This window comes from Alosa sapidissima, chromosome 15 (assembly GCF_018492685.1).
Source record: "Alosa sapidissima isolate fAloSap1 chromosome 15, fAloSap1.pri, whole genome shotgun sequence".
Taxonomy (NCBI): Eukaryota; Metazoa; Chordata; class Actinopteri; order Clupeiformes; family Clupeidae; genus Alosa; species Alosa sapidissima.
The window spans coordinates 3180517-3206587 of record NC_055971.1 but is presented as its reverse complement, the minus strand read 5'-3'; the positions used below and the strand labels follow the sequence as shown (position 1 = coordinate 3206587).

The window sequence follows — 26071 nt, the reverse complement described above, 5'->3', positions numbered from 1 at the left end:
CCACCTGTGTTTCTGTGGACTTTGCCAAGGAGGTATTAGATTGTATGAAACAGGTGGGCCCAAAAAAACACATATCACATTACATCATTATGTGTGCTGAATACAGTGGGGATGGGGGTGGACAGTAACAAAGTAATGAAGAGCTTCAGGGCCCTGGCCTGGTCAGACTCATTAGGTTGGGGAGAAAGTGCCAACGCCAGTGTGGGCCCTGTGAATGATCTGTCACCACAACGGAATAGAGAATCACAGTGACACACACACACACACACAATTTGTCACACAAACATACACAAATACCCATTTCTACATTAAGGGGTGGGTTAACTATGATGTGATCACAGTAAGGTGGACTGTGCCATGCGGAATAGATTTTTAAAAAAGGCATTCAGTACATGTTTGATGATGGTGGAGATTATAGTGCAATGTTTATAACAATACCAGTGGTATTAAATGGTTCCTAGTGTTGAAGAGTGTACATATTGTGAGTGTGGATAATACACTGTGATTTTTGAATGTTATTTGGTGATAAACTCTTCTGATATTTCAGAGGCGGATACATTTCAATTTCAATTTAATTTCACTTATAGAGCGCCAAAACATTACACATGTCTCATGGCGCTTTACAGAGTGTTAAAACAAGAATAAACTGTTTACTTGCGTTTGGCCTCCACGACAACCCCTATATTCAAAAGGAGGTAGAGACATTAAAGATGATGAAAAAGCTACAAACCTGCGCTGACGGTCACTGCCTCAATAAATTGCTCCCTCCAAGAGTGTGTGCCAATCACTAGGGCCAGGTTGGTCTTCTTAATGAGTTTGTCCACAGTGCTCTAGTAATAACAAAACACACAAACACACGTCTAACCAGCGGTGCACAACTCTGACAATACCTACTGAATGAATGAACTTCATAATAGAGAAATGGAAAATAATAGTAATCATATTTTTCAGAAACATTTTGTGTGTTTTTTTTAGAAACCTCTGGGATTGCTTTATTTGCTTCTATTGAAATAACCTTACACTCCTCTTTAAATATATTTCAATATTCATAAATGATTAAACTGTGTTTGTGTAACCTGCGTTGTGTTGAACATGCGCGGTTCAACCCTGCACACACCCGGTCTCGAACCCGCGAAACAGCAACACTTCGGATCGAGGTAAAAGCCCAGGCTGCTAGCATTCAAGCAAGCACTGCTCTTGAGGCGTCGGGGAGTGAGGTTTACTAACATCCCATGCGCACAGCTATGCTAGCTGGCATCCGTTACACTCACCCCCCTAAACCACCCCCGATCCGGGTCACGGCACCAGTGTAACCTGCGTTGTGTTGAACCTGCGCGGTTCAACCCTGCACACGCCCGGACTCAAACCCGCGAAACAGCAGGGGGGGGAGGTTTACTAACGTTCCACACGCACAGCTAGCTGGCATCCGTTACATTTGCCCCCATCTATAATTCATAGATCTCTGAGAACATAGTCTGGATGTTTACACAAAAACACAAGCAGTGATAAAAAATGTTTTAATAACCACTGGTTATTTTTTGAGCTAACCCATCTATGACTTTTTCATGACTCATCATAACAGCCCCTAGGCAGGCAAATGTTAAATCTGCAATGATCCAGCAATGACATGAAACTAATCAAACTGCAGTGTGATGCCAAGCGGCATTTGGTGCAGACCAAATGCCTGGCTCATTATTCCTTCACAGAGTTCCATTTCCCATCTTCATCTTGTGGATCTCGCATCTCGCAAGTTGCGTCGTACCATGGTGGTTAAGCAACGTCGTTGCTAACTTTTCTAGAAACGACCCCCTGAGCGGTGCAAATATCTTGCTCCTCGTTCTCAAGAATCAGTCAAATCGCGAACAGCCACAGCTCCGTTTAATTGTCAGGTGTGATGAAATGCGTTCATATTCCACTTTTTATGTCATAAACGTTGCAGGCCTATGGAAATGTTTAGTGGTAGGGTTGTCCAATGATCAGGTTGTTGCTTCAATTTGTGTTTTAATTTATGCGACGCACCGATGCTGGGTTCATCCGTTTGGCGCAAGTTTAAAATATTTAGCCGACTGCGTGATTTGTCATTTTCGTTCTTTTGGCAATTAATCCCGACTGATCCCTTTAGTTAATGTTGCCAAGCTTGTTTGTTGTTGCACTATCAGTGTTGCAGTCTTTTAAAATAAATGTTCTGAGTGAAATATATTGCCGTTGCTCTTAGTTCTTTGGGACCGGGGAGCTAAATTTACCTGACGCGAATTTGACCGGAGAAGCGGCCGAGTAAACAGCCACCTGCTCTCAGCACAGTGTTCACTTGCGCGTCTAATCGGACGCGCAAGACTGACAATAGACGGGCGTAGGCCCGTCCAGGCCCATCCGTGCCTACGCGTATGCTTTCTAAATTATTTAGCTAACTCCATCCCCATCAACGAACTTAGGCTATATGGCCAATATCTTTGAAATTTAACGGTCTTGGTTTTATTAGTGGGCCTCAGACTCGTGGTGTGAGCGGTATGGGAGCGGAACAGAGCGGCCACTCCGGCCTCTAAATTAAAAAGCGTTCCGCGCTCAAATTCCATCCATATTACACAAAACTATAAAATGATCTAAACTTCATTCACTCTCGGTGTATAGATCAGGACAGACTTTTGAACAGGCTGCAGGTCAACAGTCTGACAGCCTGCATGAAGATAAGCATTAATGGTCCAATAGTAAAACAGTGCAATTACCAAAGGGCCCTTGAAATGATCTTTTTAAAGCCAAGGAGGATGGCTTGTAGCAATGCTAGTTGTCAGCTCTGCCATAAGTAGTGACTGATCACATTTGCACATTTTGATACAGCACAACCGATACCAGACCCCCCCCCCCCCCCCCCCCCCGGGACCTACGACCTACCACCTTGACTAACACATTTCCTGCGGGAAACCCATCTGTGTGTGTGTGTGTGTGTGTGTGTGTGTGTGTCTGTCTGTGTGTGTGTGTGTGTGTGTCTGCCTGCCTGCCTGTCAGTCAGTCAGTCTGTCTTTCTGTCAGTCTGTCTGTGTCTGTGTTTGTGTGACACAATAAGAGAAGACAGGGGAGTCTACCTTGAACTCATAGGACTCTTCTATGACCACCTCCAACCGACTGTGTTCCCCCAAGATGGGCTTCCCCATCTCAGCTATGCGCCTGGCTTCCTCTTCCTCCGCACTCATCTGCCCCTCTGGATCCTCTGGGAGAGGGAAGGAGGGAGGGATGGAGACAGACAGAGGAGGAAGAGAGTGATGGAGAAAAAGAGAGAGAGAGAGAGAGAGGAGATAGATGGAATGAAAAGGGGAATGGCAGAGGAAAGACAGAAAGGAATAAAGGAGAGAGCAGATTGTTGGAGCAGATAGGGTATAGATTATAGAGTAGAGCAGAGACAGATCAAATGATGTTGATACAATCAACACAGCAAGCAGGAGCAAGAAAGACAAGGAGGGAAAGGGGGAGTAACAGAAAGAAGAAAAGGGTAATGGGATAAAATAGAAACATGAACACACACACACACACTCACACACACACACACACACACACACACACACACACACTCACATCCAAACAGAACAATGGCAGCAACTCACAGTTGGCTGCAACAGGCTGTTCAGCAAAATGGCAAAGCTAAGATCATTCCTCATTTCTCTGCCTCCACCGCTTGCCTCCCAGCTTACAGAGCAGACTCTAATTATCACATGAAGACAGGGCCATTGCTGCCTCACTGTTTCCATAACACTTTGCTCGTGTAACAGTAATGTTCTACATACCCTCAGGTGGTTCAAGGAATGGCCTCTGCTACAGCAGAGATAGGATTTTGGCTGATCTTTAATAAAAAGAAGAAAAGGCTGCACTTTGTATAAATGTTGTTGTATAATGTTTCAGGTTTGTGTGTAAGAGGGCACTACACCAAGACACACGCAATAGTAAAACAATCAATTCAAAGCAAAGTCCATTTTTTTTGTCTGTAATTGAGTTCGTTCGTTCTGAGTGAAGCCTGCTTCTGACCCTTTGTTTCCTGACCCTTAACAAAGCATAGCTCCTCATCCCCTGAGAGGGCTGCTGTGCGAGAGCTGCTGAATCATACTGTTGCTCCCAACTGGTGACATATTTCACAGTGGAGCGAGAGAGTTGCCTCTGTCATCTTGGGGCAACCATGACACTCAACCGAGCTGCTGAATGTGGCGAGGAGGTTCCGAGAGGCTTTTCCCTTTGCTGTGTTTACAGATACACCATCTCATGGCTACTGAGGAGGTGGAAACAGTTTGACGTGTAGGATGCTAAAAAACCATGACACAATAACCTGATAATAAAGAATGTCTGGGTGCTTATGAGCTCTTTAATGATATGGATGTGTGTGAAGTCTGTGCTAAACTGGAGCTCTAACATGAGAGAGGGGTGTGAGAGAGAGACTGGGGAGGGCATGGGGAACGGGACAGGCTGCTGTATGGGATGGCTTGTGAGTGTGAGGGTTACAGTACCTTGGTTGAGTAGCAAAGCTGTTGAGGAAATGAAAGAAGAAAGGTGAGAGGTTAGTTTCCTGCCCTCTCTTGAGCAGGTTATTCAGTGGTGTGTGAACAGTGGTGGGGGTTATCATGGCTTTAGTAACGTTACTCCTGCTCATTAGTGAGGAGATGAGGGTTAACAGAAAGACTGGAGACCTGGGGGATAGAGTTTCCCTAAAGCAATACCTGGGGTTGGGCTGTCTTTATAATGGCTCACTGACACTGCTGCCCCATGGCAGACTAACTGATACTGTATCAACTGACCGTTATTGATAACCTTCTGATGACAAATTGGGGGGAAACGCTAGAAAAACCCTGATCACAGCAATATAACCCTCCATTCCATCAGTCTAAATGTACACAGAAGCACAGGGAGACACTTACCTGAGATGCCCCTCTTCAGCCAGCGTGGTTCATCCAGCACAATAAAGAAATTCTCATGCTTTTCATATTCCTCATCATCAGTGATGCGCACTTGAATTGTCTGACTGCACACACACACACACACACAAAATAAATAAAACTGTTGGTTACCCAAGTTTATGCACAATAAAACCATTAGCATGACAAGAGGATTTACATAAGATTCACTGCATTACAAAAATTAGAGGAAGCCCTCTTCCTGCCCCCCCCCCCCCACCCCCACCCCCCCCACAGACAGACAAGCGCACTCATAATAAATCTTTAATGTCCTGCCCCTGGGACTGAGAAAAAGTAAGTTTCTCACACACACACACACACAAACACACACACACACACACACCAACCCCACCCCAGCGGTAGAGGACTAGACTAGTTGGAGTAGTCAGTCACCCAGACAGCTGAGCCATATCCCTCTTAGCAGGCCTGGCTTTGGCCCTATAAGAATGATCAGCCTCAGCTCAGCACTTAAATCACGTCACAGAGCCAGCACCCACATCAATATTTTATCACACACAACCTGAATTATTCAAAACAGGTCCTGAGCACCGCCTCCCCAGAGTCTGTCATCAACCAACACATACATGGGCATACACACACACATGTACAAACTATACAGTATATGATCTGTGGATATGTACACACACATACATTACATATGGTAGTATCACCTTTGGACATACTATCAGTCACCACAACAACATCTGAAGTGGTGGAGCACAAGCAGGTGGCCCAAAGGTCTGGTGCCGTCAGAGCTGACAATATGTCAGTGTGAGGCTGCACTGACTAATGGTGCTCTACTCCTTTAATTATCAGAACCAGACACTCTCGGTGGAATGGTGTGGGTAACCCCAGTGAAATATAATGCAAATGGGTAATAGGGAGCTTCATTTACAATGTGCAATTGTGAGACTCAGCGTTTACACCACAACAATTACGGAGCAATTAGAAACCTGAACTTCACCGTCTGCCTAACCTCAGTGGTCACTCTCTCTCTCTCTCTCTCTCTCTCTCCATATATCTTTCCTGTCATACAAAGCACATTTGATCATACCAGGCTCCACAAAGCCAAACAGCAGAGCTACACCAGGCTATTTTAATATTCTGTTCTGTGTTGCTATTAACAAACTGGGACTCCTAACAGTTTGGCCTCCATGAATAATGCATTAAGTTGTAGAGGGAAAAACGAGTCCTGCTCATCTCCGCTCCTTCTAGACAGATAGATAGATACTTTAGTCTTTCCAGGAAAGATGGAAGACAGTGATTACCGTGGCGCACTGACTTCCCCCTTCCTATTTTCTTTTTACACACTTTTTGTTTTTCTCTCAGACGGACTCACTCTGTGTCTCCCACTCACTGGTCTTTGAATTCTCTCGCTCCTTACCTCAATCAAAATCTCTCTCACACTCTCGAACACTCACACTTAGTCGAGTCTTTCCCTCCATGCATCTAAAAATGAACTTCACACTCCTTCAAGTTTTCACACATTCACTCAAACTTTTCCTCTCTCTATCACCATTAGTCTCACCTCCAACAAAATGTCTGTCACTCTCTTACACCGTCATATTTCCACTCAGCCCCACCTTTCTCTCCCCTTTACCAACAGCACTTCACAAGTACACACTCAGTGCTCGGAGTTGAGTTTTCTCTCTCTCGGCACTCTCCTCTCTCTCTAAGCCTGGCTGTCATGTCTCCACTCACTGATATACTGTATATAGACCTTTCTCCGCTTTTCACTCATGCAGCTGATTGTTTTTCTTACGTGGTTTGATCGTTGACAAACTCTAGTTCTCCTCTCACGTCCTCGTAGTCCACACCGTCCCCCTTGGCACTGCCTGCTTCTGTGTGGTAGGGAAGGATGACCGTGCCCCGGGCGCCCGAGTTCCGCACCACCGTCACCTCCATGGTGCCCACGCTCTCACTCACGCGCAGCAGCCGCTCGCCGAAGGTGAAAATGCCGGCATGGTCATCATCCAGGATGGTCACTGTGGCAACCAGAGGCTCAACCAGTCGTCCCTTTGGAGCCGCGCCGACCTCGTCACTCTCAAACATGCCCTCTGCATCCCCCACCCGCAGGTTCAGCAGGCGGACAAAGAAGTGCTCGTCCTCCTCAAAGATGTCGTCGTCAATGATGCCAACCTGAGAGCAAGAAAGGGAAAGAAAGAGGAGAGGAGGAGAAGGGAGGTTGGAGGGAGTGGGGAGGGCAGGAATAGAGAGACCATGAGGGAAGTGTAGAGGAAGAGAAGGAGAGGATGGAACAGCAGACGACAAAAGAGTAGATGAGATGAGGGCAGAGGAGAAGTGAGAGGAGAGGTCAAAATGGGAAAGGTCAGGAAAGAATAGTTTTCCTCAGCAAGGTGTCAGACAAGGATGCCCATTAAGCCCTACTTTATTTGAATTGGCCAACACATAAAACCACTATTCAGCTAAAGGCCTTATCCTGAAAGAATCTGAGGTTTAGTACCCTTTACTTGCAATTGACCTTATAACAATGTCTTATACTGAAGTGAGTTCGTAGTAGCTTTAATAATTAAACAGGCAAATTTACGGGCAGTTCCAAACTGGCTATAAACTGACAGACAAAACTTTCTACTGTATAGCCAAAAGAAAATTTAACAATAAAAATATGAATTTGGCTGAAAACATTATAACATAACTGAACCAACTACACTCTATATCTGTTCCTAGAGGGTTCAAAACAGATACTTTTAAATGAAAATGAATCAGACTTAAGCATAATGCTCTACAAAATGTAGACCTTTTTGCTTGTCCACAAGCAACACATTTCTCTCAAGCTTCTGTTGTTGCAGTGGTTTATGATTGTAAATGGCAATTACATTTGCAAAGGGGTTTCCAATTAAACCTTTTCTAGAAGATATTATAAGCTCATACTCACGTATGCATATATGTATGCATATATGTGTGTATGAATTCATTTGGTATGGCAGACTCTTGTTCACCGCTTCGCTGCGCGGCGGTCATAATAAATAGGCTACTTTAAGGGCGTAGGCAGAAATTATAATTAAGGTGTGCCTGTGAGATTTTTTGGTGGCATCAACCCAGTACAAGTGAGGGGCGCATATGACAGGTGGAACGCAAATGACCTGTAAATGTAAACACTATAGGCTACTGTATATCAGTGCTCTCAAAATGAACGTGATCGCGTAATGACAATCAAAAACTGCACGTTAAAATATGCACAATAATAATTTTTCAGAGGCTGCATTTTAAAACATAAATGTAGATCTAATTAGAAAAAAAATAATCCATAAAGCTATTTTAAGTTAGAATAAAAAACTTAGAATGCAGTGCCTATTTTAGAGATTGGTTTTATTGTAGGTCTAAATCAACACGTGAACTAGGCTTTGTTTATTGATTAGCAAACTGTGTAACCGATTGGCCGAAGTAGCCGGAGCTATTAATACTTGGGAAAATATCCTTTGAACAGACATCAGGAACCACGATCAGTGAGGAACAGGAGTTACCTCCACTTACTTTACTCCTAATTTGCTGTGCAAACAGTCATTTCAGGGTCTCCGATGACGCGTCCATAATGCGCGCTGCGTTTTGAGGCTAGTGCAAGACGGCGGGGCTTGGATTTAAACAATTTCATCATAGATTGTTTTCAGGAGCTTCTGGGAGTGGCCTTAATTTATTTAGAGAGTGAATAAACTTATGAAACAGAGAAGTATCGTCAAGTAATCCATTGATTTTAACAATGTAACTGTATTCTACATACCAACTATTTAACTTGTAACTGTATCGGAATACAGTTACTCATAATTTGTATTCTGAATATGTAACGCCGGTACATGTATTCCGTTACTCCCCAACACTGCATTTACTGTAAGTGGCCATGTTTTTGCAGTTTTTTTTACTGAGGCTGTTCACAGGGGACAACTATTTGAAGCAAATATAGCCTTCTATGCCATTTCATCCCTTTTCCTCTTCTTTTCTCTCTTCATCCCTTTTTCCATTAGGACCACATAGCATTTGCTGCTTCAAGAGACAAACATAGTGACACACGTCGCCTTGCCAACTCAGTTTGGCAACAGCCCAGAGAATCAAATAAACCATCATGGCCCTGCTCTCCAAACCAACCAATTTGGTCTGGTTTCATGGAGTGTTATCGAAGGTCCATTATAACTTTAGGCTTTATACTTTATTTAATTGTTGGTTACTAGTGCATTTCACTACCATGACTACCTGGTGTGTGCTTTATAAACACACACCTGGGCGTTATATGACTTGCATGACCTTAAACACCAAACTTTAACAAACCTTTAACTCTCCCATCACCAAGACCACTTTTCTCTTTACACAATGGAGAAAGGAAGCATTACAAAATGCATTTTTTCCCATAGTACTATTCTCTTCACAGCACTGTTTTAGATAAATGAATGCTGTTTTGCAAAAAAAGGGAAACAGAATGACACATTTGCACTTGTGTCTCTACACTAGTGTCCACTTTTGCAATCTCTATACCATAACCTATTTCCTCTCATAAATAACACTTTCTCATATCACAGTGACCTAAATAAAATTAATCCCTGATACATTGGCATAATGTATCTTTGCATGTATGCTGTATTGTATTTTAATATAAATGGGAGATTTTTGATATGGCACCACTTTACAGTGTGAGATGCAATGCAATAAACTATACAAAAATAAATACAAAATTGAACTCTGCAATGAAACAAACCAATTGCAACAAATGTGCTTCTGTTTCCTTGCCAACTGCTTTGTAGTCTGACCACGCCCCCTGTGCTGCTTAATGTCAGTTTGTACTGTTTAGGCCAAGTAGGAAGTAATGATAATGCCTGATCAATGTGATTGGTTAGGCTGGACCAGTGAACACAAAGTCCCCAGACTCTATTCACGAAGCTAACTGCTTTGTACTCTTATTCTCTCTCTTCCCTCTTCCCTTCACTGTCTTCTTTTTTCTCTCATTCTCTTTCTCTCTCTTCCTCTCTCTGTCTCTCTCCTTCCATCTTTTCCATCTCATCGTTCCAAAAATGTGACCTGCTTCCCTCCCTCTCTCACCTGGATCTCCTTCCGGGTGTCTCCAGGCTTGAACACCACTGTGCCCTCGCCGTATTCGTAGTCAGAGCCAGCGTTGGCCGAGCCGTCCTCAGTGCGGTAGTCCACATAGAAGGTGCTCTCCCCGGCGCCACCCTGGCACACCACGGCCAGCTTCAGCACGCCACAGTTCTCCATGCACTGGTAGTGGGCGCTCTCGAAAGCCAGGCGGCTGCAGATGGCCAGGTCATCCTCCTCACCCGTGTCCTCGCACTCTTCCGCAATGGCCGTTCGCTTGGCGTGGTCGGCGGCATGCTTCTTCAGCACGTTGCCAGCGCCAATCATCATGCGTGTGGCCTGAACACGGTAAAACGCACGACTCTTCTGTTGGTGCAACAGAGCATAGTAGTTGGCCAGCTCCACCAGCTGGTCCAGCTCCTTGTCTGGGTACTTCTGCTTCAGGTCCTTCAGGATGCGGATGACCTGGGGCAGGGGAGGGTTAAGGTTGTTACAGGACAGAACGGGGGAGTACTAACTAGTGTACTAGAAAAACTACTAACAAAAAGCATCTGTGTGAGAAAAAGTTAGACAGAAAGGACTGATGGCTGATAATGAGAGCAAATCAGTATACAGTATGTATGGGATAAGAAGAGTTCCCTGCAAATATACATCATTTTTTCCTTTGCAAAATGCACTTAAACACACTCTTCTCATCACACCAAAACTTTAAACAGATGCTTCAAAAGAAAACTCTCTAAATTCTACTCTATTTACCAGTTGACCTTTTATCGTACTGTAAATAGTGCACTAGGGACATTGTCCAAATTGGTTCACAAACTGAGTCTGTGGTTTTTGTAAAGAGAGTGGAATAGAATTAGGTTTGTACTGGATACAGTTCTATTTTTACTGAATGCAGACTGAGCCAACAGCAATATAACTGTATCAAAATCACACTAGGTGGTTTTACAGTATTACAATATATTTAAGGACCATTTTTTCTGTATGCTACATTAACCTACTGTGTGTGTGTGTGTGTGTGTGTGTGTGTGTGTGTGTGTGTGTCCTTCCCCTGCTCACCTCTTTGCGACTCTCGTCTAGCTCCTTGGTGGTCTCCACGGTGACGGTGGTGCTGTTGGAGTTGGGCAGGGTGGTGCCGGTGCCTGTGGTGTTGTTGGTGCCCTCCTGGGTGTTTTCTGCCGGCCCCACTGCCCCCCCATGATGGGGGAACTTGCCGTCCATGATCATGCCCTCCATGCCCTTTGGGGTCATCTCTCCCTCCGTCTCCACCACAATGCCATGCCGCTTGTCGGCCCGGTAACGCTTGGACATGTACTTGTAAAAGAGGAGACGGCGGTCGGCGATCCAGGCAAGGATCACACACACAGGGAAGTAGAGGAGAGTGACCACGGCCTCCCAAACCTGCAGTCACACACACACACACACACACACACACACACACACACCAATGGCACAAATACAGATACTTATTCGTTCACACTCCATTTCTACCCTGGACATATATTCAATCTTTTGGGAGATCACAGCTCCAATGATGTCCAGAGACAGCATCCAGCTACACACCATAAGGCGGCCAACTCCACGGCAGACGGCAACTACAGTCTGTTGAAGGCAGCTAAAGCTAAAGCACCATAAATCACTTCCACAAGAGCTCCACTGGGTGCACTGCCACAGCCCAGTACACAGAATGGATCATCATTACAGGCATATAGTGTATGATCTTTTCCCATCCACATCCACATGCAGACATAACATTACTTTCCAAAAACCAAAACACATGAGCTCATGAAAAAGACATGCACACAATGAACACCAATAAAATAGTGTGTACTTCACAGACCACCAATAAAATAGTGTGTACTTCACAGACCACCAATAAAATAGTGTGTACTTCACAGACCCACCTCCACCACTCCTGGCGTGATGACGGACAGGATGAGGTACAGCCAGATGTAGGCAAAGATGCTCCAGAAAGCGGTGACGAAGAACACACGCAGGTGCTTGATCTTCCGCGATTCCCCTTCTGGGATGACCCACACGCAGATGGCGATGATCACAAACATGTTGAAGGCCGCACTGCCAACAATGGTGCCAGGGCCCAGCTCCCCAGACACAAAACCATGCCCACACACCTGCCAGGATCACGCCACAAAGCACATGCCCAACATTAATGTTTCACACCCACCTGAGCACTCATATTCAGATTCAACATCAGACAGATACAGTATAAAGGATTATGCAAAGATCTTTGTTTGAGTGTCTATGTTCCCAAATTAAGCATATGTGTAACCTGCCATTCACTTTTAGCAATTCAGTTCTCCTCTTGCCACCAAAGCAAATGAGATTAGCAGTAAGTCCACAGATTAGGCAGTGAAAAATAATAATTAGGCAGTGGAAAATAATAATAAATGACACTTTTTAAAACAATCTACTGATGGGGGAGATCTGATCTCCATTGAGATCTGGATCAAGCAGTGGACAGCATAATGGCTAAATGCTCCTATCAGGTTTATATTGAACAAACATGCCTGCAATGTTTTGGCCCAAAACATTAAAGTTAAAGACAACTAGTAAGACTTTTATTCAATTCTAAATGTAACTAGGAGCCTGTGCAAAGACCTGAGGACTCTGTGCTCTCTTTTCTTTGTTAAAATTCTGGCTGCGGCATTTTGAATTAGCGGTACCTGTCTAAATCTGCATAGACACAAAATCTCTGATCTTAGCTATGTGTCTTATGTGCTAAAATGCTGATTTAGCTATGGGTTTCAATGTGATCGAGGAAACTAAGATTCCCATCCATAAGGTGGAACAAACTCCTGACAAAGACAGCCTACAGAGATGTGTGATGGAGATGTGGTGTGCTTGTAGTGTCTGCTTCCTGATTTGAGGGCAGAACAAATGTGTCATAACACCCACTCTCTACATGCTCCATGGGAGACTTCTCAACACTGACAATAGAGCACATGTAGTCAAAGAGGAAACACAAACAGTTCTAGCAATATAGTTTAAGCAGTTCTAGTTCTACTTCTAGGAAGTTCCAGCAACAATACGAGGCTTAATTAAACATTTCACATACAATACCAGAGATACAATATTATAGTATTTAAAATAAATGTAACTTTAAGTTGAATTTCACAAGTGGGAAATTGAGTTGGACTGATGAGGGAAAATTAATGAACATATTTTAGCATAAGGTGATGCAAGTAGCGGCCCTCTTAAGCCTGCAAATGAACAGAGACCATTTATAATATGATAATAAGCTTTTGCACGCTCAAATCAGTGATGTCAGAAGCAGGCTGTGGGGCTACCATTAGAGGCCTGCTCAACACCATCTGTGTCATGCTAGCCGAGCTGCTGCTAATGTGGCTGGACAATGATGAGTCTGACAGCTGTCATCTCACACTAACGAGCCACTGGGCCAGCCACAGAGTATGTCAGAGTGTGTGAGGGCACATCACCAAGATAGAGATGGAGGCGAGAGAGAGAGAAGAGAGAGAGAGAGACAGAGAGAAGAGAGAGGGTGGAGAGCAGCAGAAAGAGGATATGAAAAATGAAGCAGACTGCTTGACCTCTCACCTCGATGACAGACAGCAGGATTTCAGGGGCAGAGGAGCCCAGGGCCATGAGCGTGAGGTTGGAGACCGTCTCGTTCCAGATGCGCACCGTAGCCACAGATGTCTCCCCATTCGGCATGGTGATGGTCACCTCCTTCTCCTGCTCACCGGTAACAAAGAAGGTGTCACTCATTTGTCAGTCATTGTGTCAGGTCACATAACACCACACTGGGTTATACTAAATCTAGCATCTGTGGGCGGAGAACCTTTCCTTTATAAATGACAGGGAACCGTTGCTGAATAGTGCTATTTAGCTGCCAGGTCTGCCTTCTAAACAAGGAAAGGAAATCAAATGTGTTTCTCTAGCACCTGTATCTAGACTGAAGTGGACACAGCAGGGATTCAATTTGGGCCTTAAGCACAGCCCACTTCCCAGCAGGCACAGTGAGGCAGCAGCCCACTCCATTGATCTCCACAAGCTCAGCTCCTGCCCTGCAGGGACGCACTGGGATATTTATTTGTGTGGCTTTATGGACTCTCTCAGTCATTCATGCCAACATACAGTAACTATATAAAAACACAGTGTCTTCTGAAGGGAGCCACTGATGGATGGAGGGACTGAATGAGCTCATTCATATTGGCATTGGCTCTCTTCCTGTTCTATCTCAGGGACACAGCTCCTCATACTGTCCTGCTCATCATATAACCAAGGCCACATTGGATAGAATGCATGAAATAAAAGATGTACAGGAAGCTGTGCAGTATAGGCAGCACACAGTGGCGTACACATGAGATAATTACATTGGTCTATTTGGTCCATATGTTTTCTACTTGAGTGCACATATAGAGGTCATTTGCACAGCATTTGTGCTCATTACATTTAGCACTAAATGAGAATGACAATGAAAACCCATTAAAGTTCCGTTAATATTCAGGCAGCCAATTTTAGCAGAATATTGTACTATTAATTTGATTTACAGAAAAAAATGTCAGCAGCATAGTAGCGGGAGAGATAAATCATTTACCATTTAAAGCTGTCAATTTCTGAAATTCTTGAAGAGTAAAAAGTATTTTTATTTTTAAATGTGCTTCTTTAAAGGGTGGGGGACTTTTTTAAATTTGTTGATGATAAAAAAAAGATAAAATGAAAAGATGACAGGAGGGCCCACTTTGACATATTCCATTACTAAGAGCCTCAGAGCAGTAGATTATAGAACTGGAAACAACAGCAAATCAATACTCACAGCCCTCAAAGGGTGGGCCACAGCAGCCCCACACATATTAGACATGAGGAATCCAGCCACACTCTCTTTGAATCAATTCATTAAGACTTTTATTTTCTTATTTTAAAATGTCTGCCTGCTTTTCACTGTACTCATGTTTCACTCATGATCCCTTCTGTTATATAACTCCAATCAACTGCCAAATCAAAACAATTCAAACACATGCTCATCTAATTCCTCATACTCTATGAATGTGAAGTTACTCTGATCTTCCATAATCTGACATCCCTGAGTCATGATCTAAGAGAGAGACATACGTAAGACATACCTGTGAAGTAATGACCTCAATGGAAGCCATGAAGCGGTCAGCGATAATGGACACGCCCAGGAAAATGTACATGAGGGACACAAAGTAGACAACAGCGCGTGCGATCTTGTCCCCCAGGCCGGGGTTGACGGGCTCCCACACAGGGAGCAGGATGCCCTTCCTGCACTGGACCACCGTTAGGCACTTGTCAGGGGTCCCATCGGACAGGTTGGAGTAGGACGTGGGGTAGACGGAGGGCAGGAAGCTGGGGTAGAAGGCCTCAGTCCCGGGCTGGGACTCCGGAGAGCAGAGGGGAGGCAGGGCGGAGAGGAGCACCACGAGGAGGAGCAGAAGAGGAGGGGAGGAGAGAGCCATGACTGCAGTCCTGCAGGAGGCCTGAGGTGGAATGAGAGGGGGGCAGAGACCGGGCCAGGTAGGGAGGGCTCGCAGAGATCACCTGGAAAAGGGGAAGCATAAAGAAACAGAAAAAATATCAATAGACTGTAGCATCCCGTTTTCATCCAAACAGTAATGTTGCTGTCGTAGACAGAAAACACTTCACACAGAGTAGTATGTTTGAGCTGGGCTGCCATACTGCACAGTGAAAGTAAAGGGACATTTGAGAGCATGCAGGAATAGGAGATAGTGTTATGCTCCTGAAGGCTGATGCATAATCATCATCACAACGCATTCATCTCAAACGAGCCACAGCATGGCTACCTGTACTGAGGAACTTTATGGGTCTTGTGAGTGATATGTCATGTCAAAGTGTTTTCTCATCTTTATGTCAATATTCCAGTGTGTGTGTGTGTGTGTGTGTGTATATGTGTGTGTGTGTGTACACATGCATGGTGTGTGTCCATGTGTGAGGGCATGCCTCTGCCAGTTTACTGAGTGAATCACTGCCAGTTTATGAGATTAGCATTTCCGTGGGAGGAGAGAGGAGAGGAGAGGAGAGGAGAGGAGAGGAGAGGAGAGGAGAGGAGAGGAGAGGAGAGGAGAGGAGAGGAGAGGAGAGGAGAGGAGAGAGGAGAGGAGAGGAGAGCAGGCCTGTCTCCATCCCCAGAGCGAGGACACCTGTTGTCTTCTGTGCTTCCCCGTCCATCTCCCCCTCCCTGCCCTGCTCTTCCTGCTCTAGCCTTGTGGGCCTGTTGGCCAATACACATGCTTTCCATGGGTCCCAATACAAACACAGAGACAGGTGAGCTGAGCTCTCTGTTGCTCTAGTCAAGGAACAGGGAAATAAAATGACTCAAATGCATTTCATGCAAAGGTCTGCTTACGTATTAAGATTAGTATCATATTTGTTAGATTATTATTAGGTTGTTAATGGGTCTATGAGGGTGTGTAGAGTGGAGGGGGATCAAGTTTAACAGTGCAGAATTAAACTGCCCTCTCTACACCAAGCAGGTGTGTGGAGACTGATATTTGTGAGAACACTCCAAGGCATTGATTTACACTTTGATTAAATGCTCTCAGGATTCTTTTTCTTGTAATGATCTTTCCCAACACACATTAAACACCACCAACACCAAGAGCCCTTCCCTCTCCCATATAACACACTCCCTTCCCTGCTCTCCTCCTGCTCTAGACATTCTCTCACTCCAGCCTTCACTCTCCTTTCTCCAACTATGGAACCCTTTTAAAGCTGTCTTTTGAGAGCCACAGGGTGTTTAAAGCTGTCTTTTGAGAGCCACAGGGTGTTTATTGTACAGATGGTTTGGCTGATGGTGTATTCTCCACACTCGGTCTAGCTACACAGTGTTCAGATTGTGGGATGGCTGTACCTCTGACCAGGCTCTGCACAGAATATCAAGCAGGCGGTGGGAGTAGGGGGTTAAGCAGTGAATGGGCCAGGCTAGACAGAGGAGAAATACATGGAGAAGAGAGGAAACACAGAATGGAAAATTGAAGAGTTGAAATGGAAATAGAGAAGAACTTGGGGCACACTTTAGAGTTGTGGCAACCTCAAATGGTGGTGCCAAGGTGAGGAAATAGCAGTGTGACAGAGGGGCCCGGGCAAAAAGAAAGAGTGAGAGAGTAAGAGAGCCAGAGGGGGAGAAATGGGGTGAGAGGAGGAAGAAGAGAGAGGGTAGTCCCATGTAGCGGGAGCTCATAGATATTCAGTGCACGGCCTGGGCGTTTCCATGGCGACCTGCTGAGGGGGTTGTGAGGGTGATCTATCGCATGGGAATGGAGACGAGAAGCAGAGAGAGAGAGAGAGAGAGAGAGAGAGAGAGAGAGAGAGAGAGAGAGAGAGAGAGAGAAGAAGAGAAGACACAGAGTGAGATCTGAGGAGGACATTGTATCATCAAGTAGGAGACTTGGAGAATCCCTGTTGCCAACAGCAAAAGGACATGCAACATACATGCACATACTAACATAAACACAGCCAGGGCTGTACACGCACACACTGACACACACACACACCAACGGAATTGGCCTGGCAAGTATTTTTTCTGTGTCAGCAAACCTCACGCACTACATCCAGCTTCAACTGACCACTGCAGTCCGGCACAAAAACAGGAACCTCCTATCTATATCCTCAATTCATCCCAGAATAATTCAAACAGACGGACCCAGGATGATGGACGAGCATCAGAAGCGGCTTGGCTGGGGGGTTGAATGGCGGCTTTGTTGGACTGAAGTGCTGATTCTGTTCCTCAGCTGACTCCTCTGCTGCCCTGGTACAGACACACACACACACACACACACACACACACACACACACACTCCGTCCGCTCAGCCTCAACACACACACTAATGAATTGATCTGTAGCTGCGGCAGTCGGTCGCTCTGGACGACTGGCTTGGCTGCTTTCACTGGTTCAAATTGGTTTTGATTCAGGTCACCTGTTTTTGCGCAGGTTCCTTGGTGCTGTAAGAGTTCTCTGCGCCTCTCTATTCTGCACTTTGTATTCAGTGAGAGGAGCCCACTTCAGCAGGCCACGCCACAGATGAGCACAGGCTGAATTAGTCCTGCTTTTGCTTTTGTCACACTGTTTGAGATCAATCTGCAGACACATTATTTATTTCTGTAGCCTTAAAACAAATGTATACCAAACAATATTTCATACATTTAGATTCATATAATACCATATGTACCATTTGATATATAATTAAACAAATCACTATCTGTCGCAATACAGTATATATTTGGAGCTCTCCAAAGATGAGGAAATAGCCATGTGCATTCTCTCTGCACTCCCCCTCCAAATGAAAGCTCTTAGTCATGAAGTCATGGCCACATGCATGAGTGAGCACTCACAATAAACAACACGGGGACGGAAGAGTGACCCACAGCCAGATTTCAGGATGGTGAAGAATAGAAAGAGGCTCCCTGCTCCATCCGCTTTCAAAACAACCAGCAGCATGGCAGGCAAAAGTAAACACAATCAAAAGCACATCTCTGGACCCTTTTGCAGAACAAGCATCTGAGCTCTTGGCATGTCAGCTCTGGGTCTCTCCTGCTAAATACCAACAGTCAGGATGTGTTATCTGCAAACCATTGAGGCCTCAGTGGTAGAACAGGAGTGCCATGTTTTAATTCCTGTGGTGAGGCGCTAACTCTCCTGTGTCTTTTTAGATTGGCCCATGGCGACTGTTCCAAGTAAATGTCACCATCCAAAATGCCACCCAGTCTCCTAACCACAGGCTTCCAGACAGTGGCCGGACCGGAGGTCAGATTAGCAATGACGGCTATTTCTCTAATCAGCTCCTTCTCTGGAGGGCATTGCACTCTATTTGATTAGGGGAGTTTCTGCCCCAGCCTATTGATTCAATCTGAAATTGCAAGACATTTTGCTCTTGCTCTTTTTCCTGCGTGCACTGCAGTTATGTTGCCATCAAGTCACATTTTCTGTTGCAATCAAGAATTTAGAGTGATTGTTTTGTCCCGCAGTCAAGCAGTCATTCCAGCTGTTATTTTCACATAAGACCTTCTCCTGAAAGTGTGTGTGTGTGTGTGTGTGAGTCAGGCTCCTTCAGAGTTTTTGATGGTTAAGTAGAATTACTGTTTAGCTCTACCATGCAGCTGCAAAGACGGATGTGACACAAGTAAAGCCTAATGAGGTCAAGAGTTAGAACTACTGTAAGGAGATTAAGATTTCTGACCTTTTTCCAAAAGACAAGGAGCTGAAGAAAAACAGCACAGATAGAAATGGGATCTTTATACACACAGACAAATCACATTTAAAAAATAAATAGATACACTAGAGCCTTTCTGTCATTATCCACATCTTTACAGGCTGCTGAATTTAACAGTTTATTATTGTACTTAGCTGACAAACTATTAGTTTGGTTTATTCATTTTTAGAGTAGATCTCATCTTGAATTTCCCCTTGGGGATCAATAAAGTATCTATCTATCTATCTGAGAGTATATTATTATTATTATTATTATTATTATTATTCTTATGCTTGGTTTAATTTCCCATTGTCCTGTGTTCTTTAAAATGTGCATTAACATGTTATTTGAACACCTATGAAGTAGATCCATTTTTTTGGCCATATCACAGTTGCCAGAGATGATGTCAGATGACCCTGGTCAGGCAGCTCCTAACTGAGCTTCAGCTGTTCGTATAGCAGCCGCAGGACCGGAGCGTGTGGGCGAGAGGAGGCTGCCACCCTCAGCATAGCATTGCTGCTATAGAACTGCTGCTTCTACAGGCATTCACGTCACCTCCACTTAACACACCGTGCTGCCCCCACACCATCACCTCACGCTACACCCCAAGAGATCATGAAGAAGGAGAACAAAGACATCAACGCATTGTGTTCCATAATAACAGAGCAGCAGAGAGATGGCTGAATAGCTAGATCAACAGGAGAGTGCTGTAGTGGTGTACAGGAGAGTGCTGTAGTGGTGTATAGTACAGAAGAGTGCTGTAGTGGTGTATAGTACAGAAGAGTGCTGTAGTGGTGTATAGTACAGGGGAGTGCTGTAGTGGTGTATAGTACAGAAGAGTGCTGTAGTGGTGTACAGAAGAGTGCTGTAGTGGTGTATAGTACAGAAGAGTGCTGTAGTGGTGTATAGTACAGAAGAGTGCTGTAGTGGTGTATAGTACAGAAGAGTGCTGTAGTGGTGTATAGTACAGAAGAGTGCTGTAGTGGTGTATAGTACAGGAGAGTGCTGTAGTGGTGTATAGTACAGAAGAGTGCTGTAGTGGTGTACAGGTGAGTGTACAGGAGAGTGCTGTAGTGGTGTATAGTACAGGAGAGTGCTGTAGTGGTGTGCAGGAGAGTGCTGTAGTGGTGTACAGGTGAGTGTACAGGAGAGTGCTGTAGTGGTGTACAGGTGAGTGTACAGGAGAGTGCTGTAGTGGTGTATAGTACAGAAGAGTGCTGTAGTGGTGTACAGGTGAGTGTACAGGAGAGTGCTGTAGTGGTGTATAGTACAGGAGAGTGCTGTAGTGGTGTATAGTACAGAAGAGTGCTGTAGTGGTGTACAGGTGAGTGTACAGGAGAGTGCTGTAGTGGTGTATAGTACAGGAGAGTGCTGTAGTGGTGTATAGTACAGGGGAGTGCTGTAGTGGTGTATAGTACAGGGGAGTGCTGTAGTGGTGTATAGTACAGGGGAGGGGAGTGCTGTAGTGGTGTACAGGAGAGGGGAGTGCTGTAGTGGTGTACAGGAGAGGGGAGTGCTGTAGTGGTGTACAGGGGAGTGCTGTAGTGGTGTACAGGGGAGGGGAGTGCTGTAGTGGTGTACAGGGGAGTGCTGTAGTGGTGTACAGGGGAGGGGAGTGCTGTAGTGGAGTACAGGAGAGGGGAGTGCTGTAGTGGTGTACAGGGGAGTGCTGTAGGCCATGAGGACTTGAGCAGAATGCTGAGAGCAAAGGAGCTGGTGCTGGTGAGCACACTGAACATAAGGGCCCAGGGGCAAAGAAAGGAAACATGCAGTATTTGAAACATGACAAGAGAACATTGATTTAATGTTTCATGAAAAAGTCTCAGCACATTTTGGTTTATCAGTCCGCGCGCAGTACTAATAGCCATTGCAGAGCACAGATAAATTCACTGCACGACCCTCTAAATATATTTCAGGGCTACACTGACACAGTTATTCTCTTTCTTCTATTATTTCAAAACACACCAAGGACAAGCAGGTGATGATGCGTACACACACAGTGCCTGACCCAGTCTGCTGCTGTTGCCAGGCAGATGTTCCCACCCAAAGAGGAGGCAAGGGGAGGAGAGGAGGCAGATAGAGGAGGGAAAGAGAGGAGAAGGAAAGAGATAATGTTCTGTAGGGAATTTAGCAGTGTGTATTTCTCACATACAGACATAGACACACACACACACACCATGTAGGCACCAACACAAACAAGCACATGCAAGCAAACACTCAGATGCAGAGAGTAGCCACCGGGGGTGGGGGGGTGGGGGGTAGGGTTGATTAAACTGATTAGAGAATGAAATTAATCAATGCATTTTGATATTCTGTTGCTGCTGAAGCAGTTATCTGTAGGTCTGAATGAAATAATGATGTGTGTTTGTGTGTGCGTGTGTGTGTGTGAGAGAGAAAGACAGAGGGAGAGAAAGAGAGACAGAGAGAGAAAGAGACAGAGAATGAGAAATAGAGAGAGAGAGATGAAATAGCAATACATTTTGCTTTGGTGATCAGTAGGGGTAACCCACGGTGATGTGCACTGTGCATGTGAGTGAAAGTATGTTTGTGTAGGGTGTGTGTGTGTAGGGTGTGTGAGTGTGCGCGCGTGCGTGTGTGTGTGCGTGTGTGTGTGTGTAAGGGTCGTCAGCTTCAGTTTGGCATCATAGTGGATGTGAACAGCCCCAGCTGTCCATAGGGAGATGTAACTAGTGGCTCTGCAGCAACAAGCCACAGGCCAATGGCAGCAGACATGATCAGGCTAATGAGAGCTGGCGCCTGATTAGAGGAACAGGAAGGGAGGATGGAGGTGAAGGAGAAGAAAGTAATACAGTGAAAAAGATGAAGAGATAAGTAACACCTGGGGTAGGGGTCAAGAGAGGTACATAGAGAGATGGAAAGAGAGAGAGAGAGAGAGAGAGAGAGAGAGAGGGAGAGAGAGGGGAAAGACAGGACAGGACATTAATCAGGAAAAAGATACCCCACACTACCTTGCCAAAGTAGTACCAATCGATCAGATTACTGTAAACTGACCTTTAAGCAGCCTTACTATACTGTTCTCACCCACTTACTTCCATTTCCAAATCATGAACATCAATTAGACTCTGGAATGTTGTACACAGAGTATTTTCCATCTCAGCAATAATTCACCACTCCTCCACCATGCAGCCTGTGTGAAAGTCTTGAGGGTGTTATATCCTGAAATATTCTGCTGTGATGAAGAGACTGAGCTGTTAGCTTTCAATATAAAAGACCAGACAGCTCGGTGTGTGCACATGCTCATTCTGCTTTACAATGACTGAATGCAAATAGCGTTATCTATTATAACATATATTCTAACAGGAACCATGTCTTACCAAGCTCAGTTGTGCATTGAATTGAAAAACATGGGTGGGTCTGCAGCTGTTTCATAGTCTCTCCTGGGTGAGCCTGTCTGCCTCCTCACCTCACTGAGTATGTCAATCTCAGTATCTCAGCATCAGTGTTGGGAATGTTACTTTAAAAAAGTAATTAGTTATAGTTACTCACTACTTGTTCCAAAAAGTAACTGAGTTAGTAACTGAATTACTCTATGATAAGAGTAACTTGTTACCAGGGAAAGTAACTATTTGCGTTACTGTTGCTATATGTCAAAGAATTTGGATTTTTTGAGCTGTTTTGAGCAGCCAGTTTAAATGAGTAGAACAGACAGGTGTTTGTAGGCTACATAACTCTCAATATTTATTAGATAGATAGATAGATAGATAGATAGATAGATAGATAGATAGATACTTTATTGATCCCCAAGGGGAAATTCAAGATATTGCACATCGACAGACCTATGGTTGACTTCAGCCTGTGTCATAGGTTTTTGTTGTGAGGCAGAAAGATCGAGCTTATGCTGCTTGGAGGCATAGACTGTATATACAGTCTATGCTTGGAGGACTTTGCTCCGAGTCCTTCTTTGCTAGTGGATGGCGAGCTATCATCTGTGGTTTTCGGAGGTATCGGTGTTTTTGGCCACTAGCTTTAGATGCGTGTGTGAGATGCTTCATTGGGGGCCAAGCAGCGAAGCTGCGAGGACCTCATTGTGTTTCTATGTTTTCCTATTATTATTATTATATGCAATGGGAGTCTATGGCAGCCCATAGAACCGTATGGTAAAAAGTTGGGAAATTTGGCACACTGATTGGGGACGGTCCCATGATTCATGTCACCAAGTTTCATGTCGGCAACTCGAACCCTCTAGCGTCACCAACAGGCCAAAGTTGGACGTGCGTTCATGCATGTAACTTTTGACCTGTTGGTCCGATTTTCAAAAGTCAGGTATTGTTGGAATCCTTGGACCAAGCCGAGTTCAATGCACCCTATGACGTAATTTTCCGCCATGATGGATTTTCCGCCATTTTGGATTTCATCAAAAACACTTAAAATGTATCAGGGGTCACATACTTTCTCTGATTCCCACCAAATTTGACACAGATCATCTTCAGACCAAGCCTCACAAAAGTTATCAATTTTTGTCTTCGGAAGTATTACCGTTCGCCCGTAAAAGCCAATCAAAATTTGCGGCGAAGCCGCCAAACAGGAAGTGAGCTCATATCTCAGCAACCCTTGCATGTATCAAAACCAAACTTGGTACATTGACTCATGACCCCATCAGGATGACCCTCAAGAAATTAGTGACCTTTGACCTCTAGAGGGCGCTGTAATTCACAAACATGCCTTTTGGCCTGTAGCTGCTGCTGTGCTTAGAATTAAATTGTACTAGTGGTGTCTGGTAATACTGTGAAAGGTCCTTAGGTCAACTGAGGGCAACTTGTCACATCAATATAATTTATTCGGCCGCCATATTTGATTTGATCAAAAACACCAACAATTTCGCACAGGTCACAAATTTCATCTGATCTTCACCAAAATTGGCACAGACCATCTTCAGACCATGCCTTGTCACTTCATTAATTTCTGTAACAATTGATAGAAGCGTTCGCCCGTCACATCCAATCGAAATTTGTGGCGAAGCCGCCAAACAGGAAGTGAGCTCATATCTCAGCAATCGTTGCATGTATCAAAACCAAACTTGGTACATGGACTCATGACCCCATCAGGTGAATGGCGAAGAAATTTGGTGACCTTTGACCTCTAGGGTCACTGCAATTAGCAAAAATGCATTTTGCCTTGTAACTTTTGACGTGCTAGACGTGAAACTTGCTTTGACAGCTTATGGCCATACGTCTGATTGCAGCATTGAGCTAACAGCATTTTGTTGCCATGGTTACTCCGGCCTATCTGCTTGGCCCCCTCATTGCTGCTTGCAGCTATATTTAAATTAGAGTTGCTTACAACGGATGTTGACAAAGTCTTCGCTCCTGGACATAATGTACACATTACATGCACGTTCTTCCCTTGATGAATTTGAAGTAGTGCTTATATCTCCACCTTGAAAAGGCCAACTTTTCGGATTGCTCCTGACCTCTGCTGTTTCGTCGAATCTCTATTTTAGCGGTTGGTGTGTGTGTGGCACGTGTGCTGGCAAGTGTGTAAGAACAATGGCTCTGATTGGCTATCATGAAACATGACTCTGCCTTAGCCAATCATAATCGCTTACGTCGTTATTAACCCACCTCCTCACTAGCTGTGAGCCAGGGTGCTTTCGGATTACACAGTTTATTCAATCAATGCATAGTAACGCACCGCATTTAGCGTCCAGTAACGTTAACGGCGTTGTAACGACGGGAAAAGTAATTAGTTAGATTAGGCTACCCCGTTAGTGAAAAAATAACGTTGTTACCTAACGCCGTTCTTTGAAACGGCGTTATTCCAAACACTGCTCAGCATGCATTACTAACATCTATTGTATCAGAACAGATTGGACTTCATACTCCAACAGTTCTTATAACCACACACACAAACACACACACACACACACACACAAACCTCACAATACTGGTAAATAAAACAGATATATACACACTTGCATTTTATGGTATTAATTGGTAGCCTACTATATTTAGTCAAAGTCACAGCAGTCACAACATTTCTCATTACACATTGTACACATAAAGTGAATTACCAAACACTCTGGCAAACAGAGATTCTTCTTAAAAGCCTCAGTGCTTAAGGGCTGTTGTCGATTTTCCATCAGCTGCCTGAAAAGATGATGGACTACACATCCCTTCTCATTCACTTGCACTTGCATTGTCCAGGGACCAGGTCAGAGAGGAAGAGCGTGCAGAGGAGCAGAGGAAGAGGATTGAGGGGTCATCCTCATCTCTTGTGGAATCTGCACTATCTATGTATGTGCAGCAGCTGAATTAGTCAAGGTAAACAGCTGGCAACAACAGCAATGGCTGGATCCAGTGTGACCTCCTGCAGACAGTGTCAGGTGTAAGCTAAAATAGCTTTTAGGGCATGTCTCTAAGAGGCACTTACTGTTCTGCACAATACAGTCCCTTGCTTATTCTTGCCTTTAAGCCAAGCTTTTGTGGCACTGCACAATTTTAGTTATGCCATTTTCAGCTCTGAGAGACTTACAGAGCAGGAACCACAGGTTCATATCCCACAGATCCATGTCCCATTTTATTCTGTCTTCCTCACAAACAAGAGAGAACCCAACACATGGCAGCAACAGACCATGGAGCTGAAATAAGTCCTGATCTCTGAACTTGAGCTGGTTGTTGTCAGATGGCTGTTTCAGGAGAGGCTCTTGACATGGGTGGCCTGAATGTCTATGGGGAACCCACACTCTCCCTTTCATCTGCCATATATGGTGGGTCTCTGCTGGTCTTACCTACTGCAGGGTTGCCTAGGTTTCTATGGGAGAAACAGGTGCATCTGTGTCTGATAATATTCCAACTGTTCCAAAATGTCTCTCCTTAGCACTGGCATCTTTTTGCCTCTCCTAAAAACTCTCGTTCCATCGCACTCATTCTG

General features: G+C 44.7%; 1 protein-coding gene across 6 annotated transcripts in view; it reads right to left on the bottom strand.

Annotated features, from left to right (window-relative positions):
* slc8a2b (solute carrier family 8 member 2b) overlaps window positions 1-26071 on the bottom strand; it is a 74161-nt gene that overhangs the window by 5567 nt on the left and 42523 nt on the right. For 5 of the 6 annotated variants that reach the window (XM_042063219.1, XM_042063223.1, XM_042063224.1 and 2 more), the window contains exons 2-11: window positions 15077-15512; window positions 13548-13685; window positions 11876-12103; window positions 11031-11372; window positions 9978-10436; window positions 6694-7070; window positions 4896-4999; window positions 4488-4505; window positions 3081-3205; window positions 731-830 (exon numbers count right to left, since the gene is read on the bottom strand). In XM_042063219.1, coding sequence (XP_041919153.1) covers window positions 731-830; window positions 3081-3205; window positions 4488-4505; window positions 4896-4999; window positions 6694-7070; window positions 9978-10436; window positions 11031-11372; window positions 11876-12103; window positions 13548-13685; window positions 15077-15430 — 2245 coding nt within the window. In that variant the 5' untranslated portion in view covers window positions 15431-15512. Of the gene's footprint in view, window positions 1-730; window positions 831-3080; window positions 3206-4487; window positions 4506-4895; window positions 5000-6693; window positions 7071-9977; window positions 10437-11030; window positions 11373-11875; window positions 12104-13547; window positions 13686-15076; window positions 15513-17634; window positions 17740-26071 lie in introns of all 6 variants that reach the window. The other variant, XM_042063220.1, reaches the window with a different exon arrangement.